Below are 13,962 nucleotides of genomic sequence, written 5' to 3'. Positions count from 1 at the left end.
CAAAAACAAAAACCCATCCCCTGTCTTTATGAAATGTTGAGAAATCAGGCTTTCTAAAATTTATTTGAGCTAAATGGTGGGAGAGGCATTTCAAGGCATATATATATATATATGTCTGTCTCTCATAGCTTCAGAAAAGAACTTTAAAAATATTTCAAAAGTATAGCAAAATTAAATTATTCAATGCTACATTATTAATAAAGGTTGTGGTTCTTGAAATAATTTCGTTTGCAGTGCCACTATACGTATGTTTTTCCAATGATCAACCAAATAATTTACAGTATGGTGATTTATAAAGACACCGATTTCATTGACCAATTTATACATATGACAGTTCCCAGTAAATAGTAGGCTATTTGGGATATGTATGTGTGTGTGTGTGTGTGTGCGCGCGCGCATGAATAATTTCTGAAAAAAATATAAGTAGGGTGGAATTTCCATTATCTGTAAAAAAAATTGTTTTATGATCCAAAAACTTGGGAGTTGTAATTTTGATGAGGGCAAATAATACAATTTTATTCTCCTTGATTTCTCCAAACCATTGTAACCTCCAATTGGTAAGTGATCGATGGAATTGTAGGGAATAACCTTTATGGGTTTAAACCAGGCATGGGCAAAGTTCGACCCAGCCGGGTAAGCTGTTGGGAATTGTGGGAGTTGAAGTCCAAAAGGCTGAAGTTTGCTCACGCCTGATTTAAATAATGTTGAAATATGGTCAAGGCTGGATCCATCCCCAAACACAGGCCAGAAGTGGTCACAGTTAGAAGGAGTCATGCTGGCAGAGTGATGGGAGTCAGAGCCTTCCAGTTTCCATGTTGGATGAATGTGTGCGCATGCATATGCACCCACAAACACGCCAGAGCAGTAGGGCAGGGATCTTCTATATATACATACACAGACATGTATCCCTTATGCATGAAGCTTTCTCTTCCAGACTTTAGATGGTGGTTTAAATGTTATTCAGCTGGAGACTGCTGTTGGTGCTGCTATTAAAAGTTTTGACAATTCTTTGGGAATAAATGTGCCTCGTAGCCGTTTCCTGCCTGTCAAGACCACATCTGATCTTCTACTTGTGATGTCTAACCTATATAGCCTTCATGCTGGATCTTTAACAATGAGTGAGAAAAGGGAATTTCCTACTGTGCCACTGGTCAAACTGGGAAGCTCTTTCACCAAGGTAAGCAAAGGTTTGTGGGTAAAATTTTGCTCCACTGCTAAGAAGACTATTTTATATTCTAGTCTACTAGCCATATAACTTGTTTTTTTATATTCCACCCTTCTCACCCCGAAGGGGACTCAGGGCGGATCACATTATATACATATAGGGCAAATATTCAGTGCCCACATACACATAGAACCGAGACAGACGCAGAGGCAATTTAACCTTCTCCTGAGGTGATGTTTGATTCTGGCCACAGGAGGGAGCAGCTGCTTCATCATCCACTGTGACGGCACTTCCTCATTCCAATGTCGTAAATTAGTTAAATTTGCCTCCCCACTTTATAAGTGGTACCTTATTTCTTACTTGATAGATGCAACCATCTTTCGGGTTGCTAGGTCGGCAATGAGCAGGGGCTATTTTTTAATTGATGGGTGCTCACCCTGCCACGGGCTGGCCTCAAACTCATGACCTCATGGTCAGAGTGATTTATTGCAGCAGGCTGCTCACCAGCCTGCGCCACAGCCCGGCCCCGGGTTCTTACAGATTTAACAGCTGATCTGTTAAAAAAGGCCATTCAAATGTTATAAGTGCACTACGTTATCAGTATAGTGAGGATACTAATTTCGACTTCTCATCTCCATCTGGGTGAACTAGACAGAGGAGTTGTTGGTAAGCGATTTATCTGACTGCGGAGATCTTCTATTGGGTCTGCAGTCTAGAGATGCCGATAGGCTCTGAATTGGGGTGTTGTGTGGTTTCCGCGTGTATGGTCATGTTCTAGTAGCACTTTTCTCCTTACGTTTCACCTGCATCTGTGGGTGGAATCTTCAGAGGTGAAACCACAGGAGAAAATGCCTCTAGAACATGGCCTTACATCCCAGAAACCACACAACACCCCAGTAATTTTGGCTGTGAAAGCTTTTGACAATACAGGCTCAGTATTGTCAGTGGAAGCTCCAATGGATTATGAGGCCCAGGAGAGCTGATACATATAAGAGTGAGTCAGACTTTGTACTTTGGTTATATTAAAACATTTGTTGGCTAAGCTGTCTTATCAGTGCTTTCTTTAGAAGGGTGGTCTTCCTAGTCACTGCTGTGCAGTTTTGAAAGTGTTACATCAGTTTATTTGCAACTGTGGTGAAAGAAAAAAAAGCCACCCCTTTGTGATTTGCACAAAAGAAGAGCTATTATCAGAACATTATCAGAAAAAACAATCATCAGTGCTCGTTTCATTGAGATGCTCACTGAAGAGCTGAAGCCTAAAATTGAGACAAAAGGCAGAGGACTGCTATAGGGTGTTCTGTTGTTGCATGATAATTCATGTCCACACACTGCTGCTTTAACACTTCATTTTGAAGTGGTAAAGCATCCTCCCTATAGTCCTGATCTGGCTCTGTCAGACTATCGCCAATTTGGTGAGAACTGATGTCTGATGAAGAGTTGAAGACAACCGTGTATTCATTGCTGGTAGGTCAGCCCCAAACATTTTAAAATAAGGTAATATGAAAGCTTGTTGACAGATGGACAAAGTAATTTGAAAAGCAGGGAGGTAATGTCAAAAATGATGCATTTGCCTTTTTCTGAAAGTTGATTAAATTTCTACTACCAGAGTGTGGATAATTTTTGACTCACCCTTGTATAATGGAATAAAAGATATTAAGTTTGCAATTTACATGCCAAATCTCATTCTTTGTTTTGGTAGATCTTTAAAACATCTCCTTCTCCCCTTCTTTGGTATTTGAAAACCATCTCCAAAAGCATTCACAGTCCTCTGGGGGGCTGTCTGCTAAATTTAAACTTTTCATTAGCTGAAGCCTAGCATGGGATGCTCCTCAGTATAAACACAACACATACTTTGAATTTTCGTGTAGCATTTTAACCATATGCCCTCCTGGAAACCTACAATGAATGGGAAGTCTTTAGCTGTTTTGTAACTAGTCCATGCTCAAAAATGAGGATACAGTTCTGCTATGCTGCCTCTGATAGTCCTAAATCTAGGAGTAGGGTAAGGTGGAAGGCTGATCGCAAAAACATTCCTGTACGATCACTGAATTTTCTTGACACTATACAGCTCGATAATGTCTTTACTTTTCCTATGTAGATGTCACATAGTTCTAAATGAAAACTCCTGATACTTCCTTAAAGGCTGATCTCTTTCTAGAATTTCTCATGTATTTTGAAAAAAATCCCAGACAGATGTTTGAGAGTAACATACCTGGAGTCACATATTCCACTTTCTGTTTTCTTAAAAGGTCCAAGATTACCTGAGGAGATTTGAAAGTATCCCAGATATGCTTGAACTGGATCATCTGACTGTTTCAGGCGATGTCACCTTTGGCAAAAATGTAGCATTAAAGGTTAGTCATACACTTCACTGGATACACGCTTGGTCTTTGTGTATTCTGCTAACATGTAGAAAGTGTTGCATTCCATGAACACTAATAGACAAAATGTGATGACTGTTTTTTTTTAAAGGCTAACTGTTGCATACCACAGGCCTTGGGGCCAAAATCATGGGTTTTGATATGACCTTGTGGATAAGACTAGTTCAGGTATGGGCAAACTTCAGCCCTCCAGGAGTTTTGGATTGTTAGGAATTGTGGGAGTTGAAGTCCAAAATACCCGAAGTTTGCCCATGCCTGGCCTACAGAAACATTCAATTTGCTTGTATGACTATGGGCTATTTTATGCAAACAACAATGTGTTGATCCTTTTGCTCTGGTGGCATCCATTTGCTCAGCAGATGTGCAAATATAGGAGCAGCTGCGTGTCCTTTTGTGGCTTGATTGGTGAGAAACATTGCTGCTTTATCCTTGGCTTCTTTTGGTTGCTTCTGTGGCAAACATCAACATATGTTTGTGACTTCCTCTTTGCTCAAATCTTCAAATATTTCTGTTCATATAGTATTTCGGGCTTTTGAGCATCCCTCAGATTCTGTTACTTCCTGGCTTAATACATCCAAGATAAGAAATATTAAAATACAGTATTGCACTATCTTTTTCTGCATCCCTATGCATAATGAAGCCATACCAGTTTATTGTTTAAGCCTTTACGATAGTCTGGCCTATATAGTAGTGATCCTGAATCCTTGACTTTTTAATTGTAAAAACCAAGCCTTTACATATATAGAAATATGTTTTCTGGTGATTTCAAAAACTGGCAGCTACGTTTAAATATCCCTACCTTAATTGAAACTGGCCTGTGCTTTTATATTGCAATATTTGCATTGCAGTTACAGATTAGAAATGCAACCATTTGATTCTGAAATGCTGTTAATATCCTTTTCTCCAATCATGTGCCACTGTGTAGTATAAAACACACATGTTTGTACATATACATGCATGTTTTCTTGCATAGTACTACATCCCATTACTATCGAGAAGCCTGAAAAAAAGCAGTGAGAATGTTGGAGAAAAGTATAAAGAGAAATTTTAATGCAAGGGTTAGAGTGGGGATCACGGCAATAGCTATTTAACTTTAGTTGATACAGTCAGTGCGAGTATGTGATCAACTTCTATGGAATTATAGAGTTGAAAGAAAACATAGGGGCCATTCAGTCCAAACCCATTCTGACATGCAGGAAGTCAGTTGGTCCCAGCTTGACGGCAACGCACTACATAAGGCTGTCAAAATGACAGAGCTACCTGCACTAGACATAAGAATCCATTATCAGAACAATGTATTTATTCAGTCAACTTGGATGTTTTTGATTCCACACAGTAACATGAGAAAACCTGGCGTAAACTACTGTCTCTAAACCATATTCCTATATCATATACTATGAAGGATTTTATGTGCACATGCTGGCAGGGCTATTCATTCAAATGTTTGTGAATTCACATGGTCACTCTCTTTCAGCCTCAGAGGAAGGCAAAGGCAAACCCCTTTTGAACGTATCTGGCCAAGAAAACCCTGTCATAGGGTTGCTAATTCAAAAACTGCTTGAAGGCACACAACAAGGCTCAATGAGCAAAGTGGGGCTAACATTAAATAAGCATAGATTTCATTTAGAAGATGACTTCTGTATCTTTGGGATAAAACTACATGGTATTCTGAAGGTTACTGTGCAAGTTCTAAAAGACAAAACACCTGAAAAAACTGAATGACATGAATAAATAATTGAGGAATAAAACTACTATGCATGCACCCATCATTGAAGCAATGCTAAATTTTTTAGCATCAGTTTCTCTGCATGAATTGTATTTGAAAAGTTACCAAATCGCAGTTAAAAGGAAATTGCCGTATTTCATCACATAATAGTCACACCCCCTTTGGTATTCTGCTCTTCCCCACATAAAAGTGAGTGAAATAAGGATGCAATTGCTGTTTTGGTACTATGGGGCTTGACTTAGCTGAGAGCTAAGTTATGTCCCGCAGCGCCACAGAAAGAGGGGAGGCAGGTGGGGGAGTGAATTCACTCTTCATCCGCCTACCCTAATTCTCTTTTGACTCTTGCTGTATGGGCCATGTGGGTTGTCCCCTTTGTATCTCAGAGGGGAGAGGCAAACAAACTCGTCTGCTCTGCCCTCAGAGCTACACTTTGAGGGTGCAGCCATTCGGGTGGGTGATAAGATATTACGTGTTGAAAGCCACATAATAGGCACCTCCCCAATTGAATGCAAAGAAAAAGATTAATGTCATTAGGCTAATCACTAAAGCTAACAGCAATTTAAGGCCAATCACTTTAAAAGAGTATCTAACTATATTTTCTGTATCCAGGGAACTGTCATCATTATTGCAAACCATGGGGACAGGATAGATATCCCACCGGGAGCCGTACTGGAGAACAAAATCGTTTCTGGCAATCTCCGGATCCTGGACCACTGAACAGATGGTGGCCATCGACTAGCACTTCTCAAGTGGAAAAACCCATAGGCGTTAGAATTGTACACAGAGGGTCTACTTAGCTTATCCACTCACTATACCCACAGTATTATTTTCTCAGTTTTTCCTGTATTTTCTTTTAGCTGAAAGAACATTTGAGATGCAAATCTTTATAATTATAATGAATGAACTGCAGAATCATTTAAAGTGCAATATTGTTTGTCTTAAGAGAAGACAGGCAGCTCATGTATAAGAAGTTTAACATGCTAATGATGTTGAATACGTTTTAAATTGCTTGTAACTGAAAAAAAGCTGTGAAACAATATGCTGTTAAGTGAAACAATTCTATGAAGTGTACTCATAACTGAACACCCAGATGTTTGGCTACCAAGACAAGCAAACTGTTCGAAGGTCCAGTACTTAACTGTTAACATTATTGCCTTCTACTGTTAATATTTCAAGCTGTACCATTCACGGCAACTTCTTCCTATTTAGAGATAGCCCAATACCTCACTTTTACTGTGCTCTAAAGAAGGAGTTGATACTCTTCTGTGTTCACCCAAAGAAAACACTGGTTCTCAGTCTTTGGTTCTCTGGTTGTTTTGGACTTCAACTCTCAGAAATCCCAGCCATCTTGCCAGCTGTTAGGAATTGTGGGAACTAAAATCTAAAAAATCTGGAGGACCAAAGGTTGGAAACCACTGGTCTAAAGGGTTACTTCTAAAGGGTTACTTCTGTAACACCCCCATCATTCAGCATTTCTCTTTAGCTATTAAGAGCTGTATTTTGCTTTTTAGCATAGAAGAGATCACTCCTGCTGCATACTTAGGTTTATACGGTGAAATTGTGCATTGACACACACGTGGAAACAAATCCCACCTGAATGTGTACAGGTACTGAAATAAACAATATCACCTTAACTGGATATTTTGGTTTTTTATAATTAAACAGTTCTTTAACAGCTCGTTTTACAATTTTATTTTTTTGATTGACAAGACTTCTGCTAATACTAACAGATGCATGCCTGTTTTAAAGTAACCATAGGCACACAAAACATGGTATTGTACATCATCATCACGAGAGTAGGCACTCACCAGGTTTAGGTAAAAATGCTGTGAGGTGAAATACACAGGCACTTCATCACTTAATACAGGCAGGCTCCAGCCTGAAAGATAGCATAATTCCCCTCCATAAATTAACTGGACCACCTTTACTGCTGCTGCTCTCATGAGTGCAGTTCTGTCTACACACTTAAGGAAGTCTAAGCAGATAGGGAGATGGAAAAGAATGGTGGTAAGAGTTATGTGGAAACTGGAAGGTTGATAGTCCATGGAAAGGTCTCTTCTAAGAAGTGTTCAAAAGTTAAAATTACCAATCCTAGATCACCATAATAAAAATACTTCAAACTATCATGTAGGCATGCTTTATGTGGAGAGGCAAGCGCTGTAGCTGCACTTTTGAGATCTGAGAATTAAAACACTGCCCTCTGGTGGCAGTATGTGGAACAAATGCATCCTAACAAATCTGAAGCTGTGAAAGTAATCGAGACTTTATAGAAACATCTGTAAAAAAATAATTTAACAGTATTTATAGTGAAAACATTTTCATAGAATTCAACAGCAAGAATTTCCAAACTGTACCATCATCATTAAATAAAGGTGAGACACCATTAAAATTCCACTGTACTAGAGGAAATGCAAAGCATCCTTTTAATATAAAGATTTACAGAGCACTCTCTAGATAACGACAGCTGTGTTACAGCTATGTATTCTTTTGGATTTGGTCCAAAGAAACCTGAGCCTGTTCCAGAGAAAATGAGAAAAAAATGCACAAGAATCTGATAATTTCCTTCCTGAAAGGACTCGGTCCCAAAGTCAATTCTGTAGGTAATTTCCACCCCATTTCAAGAGACTCTTCTTCTAGGTCCCACATATTCATCTTCTAGGAAGAAGCCAGCATCCCGTGAGAAGAGACAATTCTTGCTGCATTATCACCTTTTCTGTTCCCAGATTTCTGCCATATTTAAGTCTAGTGTTTGAAGCCCTTTCAAAGCTTGGAGGTTTCCAGTGTAAAATGCTACATCTGCTGTAACCAACCTAGTGGGATCAAAAATAAAAATATTATTGTATCCATCCTTCATTTGCACTAGATTAGACACGGCTGGCTTCCTGTTTATGAATTATGTCGACTGAGTTTTACAGAAAAAGCCTGGTCTATGAATATTCAAGCTACTTAACCAATTTTCATCTTATCTTTCCCCCAAATGAGGTCAGGTTTAACCTTCAAATGTATCAGTCATGGAGTAGATGCAAAATTGTTTTTTTTAAAAAATACTTTATTAAATGGATTTTTTAAAAAGACTACTTACCTTGTATAACTTGCACCCACCTGTTTTCTATTTCTACTGCAATTTTAATTAAAGTTCAGCTGTGTTTGAACATAAAAAATTGAGGAAGGTTTGCTTCAGAATTTTCTTAAAAGATAAAATCTAGATTTATTAAAATTTCTTGCCTAAAAACCAATACACAATTCAGATGCATGTTATTCGTGTCCATTCCCTCTACCACTTCTCCATCTGTCAATATTTTTTTAATCATGAGCTGCAGACACAGGCTTACCAAATATAATTAAGCCATAGTTTTTAATCCAATAGTCTAATTCCAGTGCAGAATTCACTTTGCATTTTGGGATTCGGTTTTTATGCCAACAAATACAGTACTGTCATTTTTGTCTTGCAGCAGAAAATTTTACCAAACACAAGAACAGTAAACCGCAGCACTTGAAAAATTGTGTCACATACCCATTTTGAGGTCCTCCATCGTTGATTACATTTAAATGGGCCAACTGCCTCTTCAAATGAAGTTTGTAGCTTGCATTAATTCGTAAAAATAACATCTAGAGGGTGATATAGTTAAAAGCAGTTACCAAAGCTGATTTTATTCAAACAAACTCAATCCCACCGTTCTAGTTTAAGACACCATTTCATTCAGAAGCCACAGTGCATTCTTATCAGCACAAAACCTATGGATCACAGCGTAAATAATGGCTCTTTGGAATAATTCCCAGGATCACAAAATTAAAACAGAAGCTTGTGTACATTCAATATGCACATATGCTCCCCTGTATTCTTTTCCCCCCACGTACCAGTCGGAGTCTGAGAAGGATTCTGCTTGCTGATTTGAAACTGCATCCTTACAAATTGATTTGTCTGATATGATTTTCAAAGCCCATTAAAACAAAACTGTTTATATGTACCCTTCAGAAATATATTCCATTCTTAAAATAGGTATCTTTGTTCATTTGTTATATCCCTTCAAAATCTTTATGCCCCACTCTGTTCTAAGAGCACACGGTTATTGCAGACATGTGTTGCAAATTCAGAACCATTTTAGTGATGTCAGATAAAACTAGTTTTCAGCATACAGGTGGCAATAACTGAGCAAGCCCAGAGCAATGTTACAAAGATAGCAGACCAACATTCAAAGTAGATTTTTAATGAGGCAAGAAATTTATAGTTAAAAAGAAAAAAGGGAGGGGATGACAGCATGAGCAGACACATCCTTTTTCTTTTTTTTTTTACCTGAGATTCCATAACAGAGTTTTCCTGAATCTCTATTTCTGATTCAGAACAAAGGCCTTCCCATGGTCTGCCCTGTTTTCATCAATCTAGCATTACAAGCGGCAAGTTATTCAGTACCAAAGCTGAATTCTACTCAAGCGTAACTTCTGGGCCAATACTTAAGGCCAGTGGTCCCCATCCTTTGGGCCTTCAGAAGTTTTGGACTTCAGCTCCTATAGTTCGTAAGAGCTGGTAAGCTGGCTGGGATTTCTGGGAGTTGAAGTCCAAAACACCTGGAGGCCAAAAGGTTAGGAACCACTGCTTTACACAGTGCTGACTTAAAATGAGCTCTGGTTCCCCTCAGGTCAGCAAATCATCAAGTGCAGGCATAATTTGTGGAATTCAACAATCCTTTGTTGCTCTTCAACAACTGAGATCACTTGCCCAGCAGGAAGAAGGCAACCCATCCCAAAAGGCTCACCTGTGTTTGTTCCTCGGGAAGAAGGTCATATATTGCCTCATGCATCTTTGCCATTTGTTTACATATGTTCCTGAAGCACGTAGAAGGAACAGGTGCCTTCACTTCATACTGGAAACACAGACAGGAAATGGGAGTATTGATCTGGTCTGATAGATTTCAACGATTTCCTTTTCTTTACATAGGCCTTAAATCAAAATTACACCTGTCTAAAGCAGACTACTGAATCAATGGAACTAATGTCAGTGCTGAATTACCTGATTCTGACTGATAACCATCTACTCTAGCTGAGACTATCAACTGGATTTAGGTCACAGCAGGGAGAATTCTGATTAAAAGCAAACACTTGTTAATATTCATTTCCTGCTCACTGCTCATGCTACTTATTTGTAAATGTGGTTTTAAATAACACTGGGCAACACACATTTTTGTTCCTCAAATATTAGTCCTGTTTTAGGGTGTATTTGACCTTCTGATTCCATAAAATGGAACCAGTTTCCTCCTATCAGCTCTAGTTTTTGAGATACAAAACATATACTGGCCTTCCTCTGCTCTCCCATAAAGAATCATAATAGTCATAACTAAGAAATGAGAGCTGATGCAGTCTATCTAATGTAATTTCCTGAATTGGTACCTCAAATAATCCCAGAAACAGGCTTAAAAGAAACAATGAAAATAATAATATAATCAACATGTTGACTTTGTATAATGTAATTATTACTATGCACAAATCTAAAATGAAGATATTTTTTCCACTCTCACAATTTTTTAAAAACCCTAACTGCAAATACAGCTTCTACACAGAATACAGATTTGCTTCCTGAATAAGAAAGCAAAATACATTATTATAGTAATCTTACGTACACTGTACATACAATTATAAACTAAACACAAAAGGGGGCTGCTACAATGGCACATTGGAAAATTTATTATACAACTTTGAGATACTGCCATCATGGATATAAGGTGTGTTTTCAGAACGGTTTTTGTCCTTTCCTAATCAAATTGACAAATATAGGCTATGGCTACTGACTGGTCAAATTTCCCAGTGTGACTCATGTGTAAGATCGCAATGCTAATGATAATAAATGTAAAAAAACAAATTAGTATTATGTTGTATGCATAAAATGCATAAACTAATAATTTGAAAATGTCTAGCACTTCATACATCTGAACAAGGAAAACATATTGTATCACTATTTGTAAATCTACTCAAATGAAGACATTGCACGTTAGTAAGAGCATTATGCAAACCATTACCTTCGAGAGCAGCTTGTCAAATAAACTATCCATTATGGCCACAAGCTTTGCTGAAATTTCTGCTATGTGATCATGATAATCCTGCAAGTAAATGCATATATGTTATTTATAATTATCATTTGGGGGGGGGGGGGGCGTTCTTTAAGGCACATCCCCAGAACTGATAAAAAAGAAATAAACAAAAGGCAACTGCATTGTGCTTTCCTGCCTCTCTGATTATAACACATAATAAATACAGTTTAAGTTCTTCTTATCCAAAATGCTTAGACCCATAATTGTTTTGGATTTTTTAAAATTTTTATAGTATTTGCATGTAGATGGGACCCACATCCAATCATGAAGTTCACTTATATTTCATATACAACTTATACACAAAGGTTGTGTACACTGAACCATCAAAAACAATAATATCACTATCTCAGCTGCCAATGTGGACAAATCAAATTTTGGAACATTTTGGATTTCTGGATAACGGATACTTAACCTGTATTGTTCATTGATTAATTATCTCATTCAATTTATTAGGCTTGTGCATGGATTCAGATTGTTTGGCTTGTTTGGATGGCCATAACGGTAAGGGCTCAGCCGCCATGCTTTTCTCACCCGAAATGGCCCATGCAGCTGCCAAGCGTGCCTTCTTCCTTTCTATACAGGAGCACACGGTGCATGCTTCCTTAACCCAGTTTTTCAAACCCAGGCTCCCTCGAAAGGAAGAAAGAAAAGGGTCCCAGGAATGGAAAGGGGAGCCTCATAAATTCCCAAATCCTGCCAATGGACTAAATCTTCCCAGATCTTTTGGCTGCCTAGCGGAAAACAGATTTTTCTATTAGCCAATTTTTGGGAGGTTCCCAAAGAACGGATCTGAGTATGGAACGAAATTCGGATACAAAAAATGGATCGCCCTCCAGCCGAATTGCACAAGCCTATAATTTATACTACACCTCTGTTTCATCAAGGAACCCCTGGAGCTGTACTTGTAAGAGTTTACAGTTAGTGGCCTGGCTGATTAGCAAAATTTCTCTTTGGGCCCTTCCACACAGCCATACAATTCAGAATATCAAGGCAGAAAATCCTACAGTATTTGCTTTGAACTGGGTTATCAGAGTCCATACTGCCATATATTCCAGTTCAATTCAGATAATGTGGAATTTTATTCAGCTGTCTGGAAGGGGCCTTTGTCTTCATGACCTACTCACTGCCCCCAAATCACCAGATAGTGATTTTGAGATAGTTGAAGATGCCTTTGCTTGCCCTACGATCTGGAGAACGCAAGAAACTGCCACTATTTCTTAGCCAAACCCTCCTAATATTGATGCCAAAAGGAGAGGAAATAGTAACTTCGTCTCAAACCCTTTGGCTTTGTTTCATTTTATCCCGAATGCCCTCTATTTCCCAAGCCTTCACTTGCTGAAGGGTTCAAAGGAGAAGTGAAGTCCTCTCTCACTTACTCAATTTGGAGAAAGGAAAAAATTGAATAAATTTCTCTCACTGCTTCTTATCTTAGCCAAACCTCCATTTATTTATTCCGTGTCAAAAGTATTGCACAAATAAATAAGTTTAAAACTGATAAAATGAAGAGCACAAGCAGCTAAATAATTTTGGACCAAAAACAGGCAACAGCAACTGCATTGGGCAACAGCCAAACCTCCATGAAAGTGTAAGAAAGCTTTGCACTTAGCAAACACAAAAAACTTGGGAGGATGACACTTTCCCCCCTACACTTAGAATACATTTAGGAAAAAGGAAAAAAAAACAGCCACCTGTTTTGATTATTTCTTCTAACATATTGTCATTTAAAGGGAAATTGCTTTTTCACCAGAGAGGCAAGGGTATTTGTCCTTGCCATGCAGAATTATAGGTGCCTAATAGATGCATAATGTTTAAGCTGGAGAAAAGGAAAGTAGTCATGAGAAAACTGTGCAAATGGCCACTCAGGTTGCATTGGAAGAGAGAAAATATTCATTTGCATCCTTTCAAAAGCTCCTCTTGGGACTCCTAAATGGGTACTCATGCTTTTTATGGAGACCGTTTCTCAATTTACAGCAGAGATGGGCAAAATGTGGCCTTCCAAATATTGTTGAACTGCAACTCCCAACATCTTTTTATCACTGGTTGTGGTGCCCAGGATTGTTGCAAGCAAAAAAGCAAACCATATCATCCGGGAATCCCAGACATTTTACATTAGACCAGAAACATACCTTAGTAATGTGGTCAAAATGTCTCAACATGCTGAACTGTTTGGGTTGCAAGCGAGCCTCAAAATGGGCTCTGATAACAGGAATGTAGTGCACTATGAGTTGAAGGCAGCGTGACGAGAGGGCTGTGGGGGGGGGGGAAAGGAAAAAATAGACATAGAATAACTATGAGTATCCCTTCTATGGAAGCTGTAAAATAATTGTACATGCAGCATTCTGTATTCATTTTAAGAATTACTAGGATAAACCTGCAGCTTGCTGAGCCAGCACACTAATTATCACCTAAAGGATGTTTTAGAGAGAAGGCATCGATAATAGAAGCTAAATGTATTTATTACAAAGAATTATAACACATGCATTTTTTCATCTACTTCTTATAAATTATTAATTTGCCAAAAATGAAAGTATAACCCCAAAAGGCAGCAAACGGGAGGGAGTTTGTTTTATAAAAATTAAGTGAAGATTACACAATCACAAAATGTCT

At 38.4% G+C, this 13,962-nt stretch overlaps 2 protein-coding genes across 3 annotated transcripts in view; one reads left to right on the top strand and one right to left on the bottom strand.

The window, feature by feature from the left end:
- The window catches only part of ugp2 (UDP-glucose pyrophosphorylase 2), a 29,389-nt gene extending 22,483 nt beyond the window's left edge, over positions 1-6,906 (top strand). For both annotated transcript variants that reach the window (XM_008114233.3, XM_003215188.4), the window contains exons 8-10: positions 935-1,177; positions 3,415-3,519; positions 5,882-6,906. In XM_008114233.3, coding sequence (XP_008112440.1) covers positions 935-1,177; positions 3,415-3,519; positions 5,882-5,989 — 456 coding nt within the window. In that variant the 3' untranslated portion in view covers positions 5,990-6,906. The remainder of the gene's footprint in view (positions 1-934; positions 1,178-3,414; positions 3,520-5,881) is intronic.
- A 43-nt stretch (positions 6,907-6,949) lies between these two features.
- vps54 (VPS54 subunit of GARP complex) overlaps positions 6,950-13,962 on the bottom strand; it is a 59,628-nt gene continuing 52,615 nt past the window's right edge. The window contains exons 20-24 of the mRNA XM_003215187.4: positions 13,482-13,603; positions 11,284-11,364; positions 10,027-10,134; positions 8,787-8,881; positions 6,950-8,082 (exon numbers count right to left, since the gene is read on the bottom strand). Coding sequence (XP_003215235.2) covers positions 7,977-8,082; positions 8,787-8,881; positions 10,027-10,134; positions 11,284-11,364; positions 13,482-13,603 — 512 coding nt within the window. The 3' untranslated portion in view covers positions 6,950-7,976. The remainder of the gene's footprint in view (positions 8,083-8,786; positions 8,882-10,026; positions 10,135-11,283; positions 11,365-13,481; positions 13,604-13,962) is intronic.

The sequence above is a fragment of the Anolis carolinensis genome, chromosome 1 (genome assembly GCF_035594765.1).
Source record: "Anolis carolinensis isolate JA03-04 chromosome 1, rAnoCar3.1.pri, whole genome shotgun sequence".
NCBI classification, from domain to species: domain Eukaryota; kingdom Metazoa; phylum Chordata; class Lepidosauria; order Squamata; family Dactyloidae; genus Anolis; species Anolis carolinensis.
Note: the sequence above shows the minus strand (reverse complement) of the source record. Positions and strands in the feature narration are given on the sequence as shown.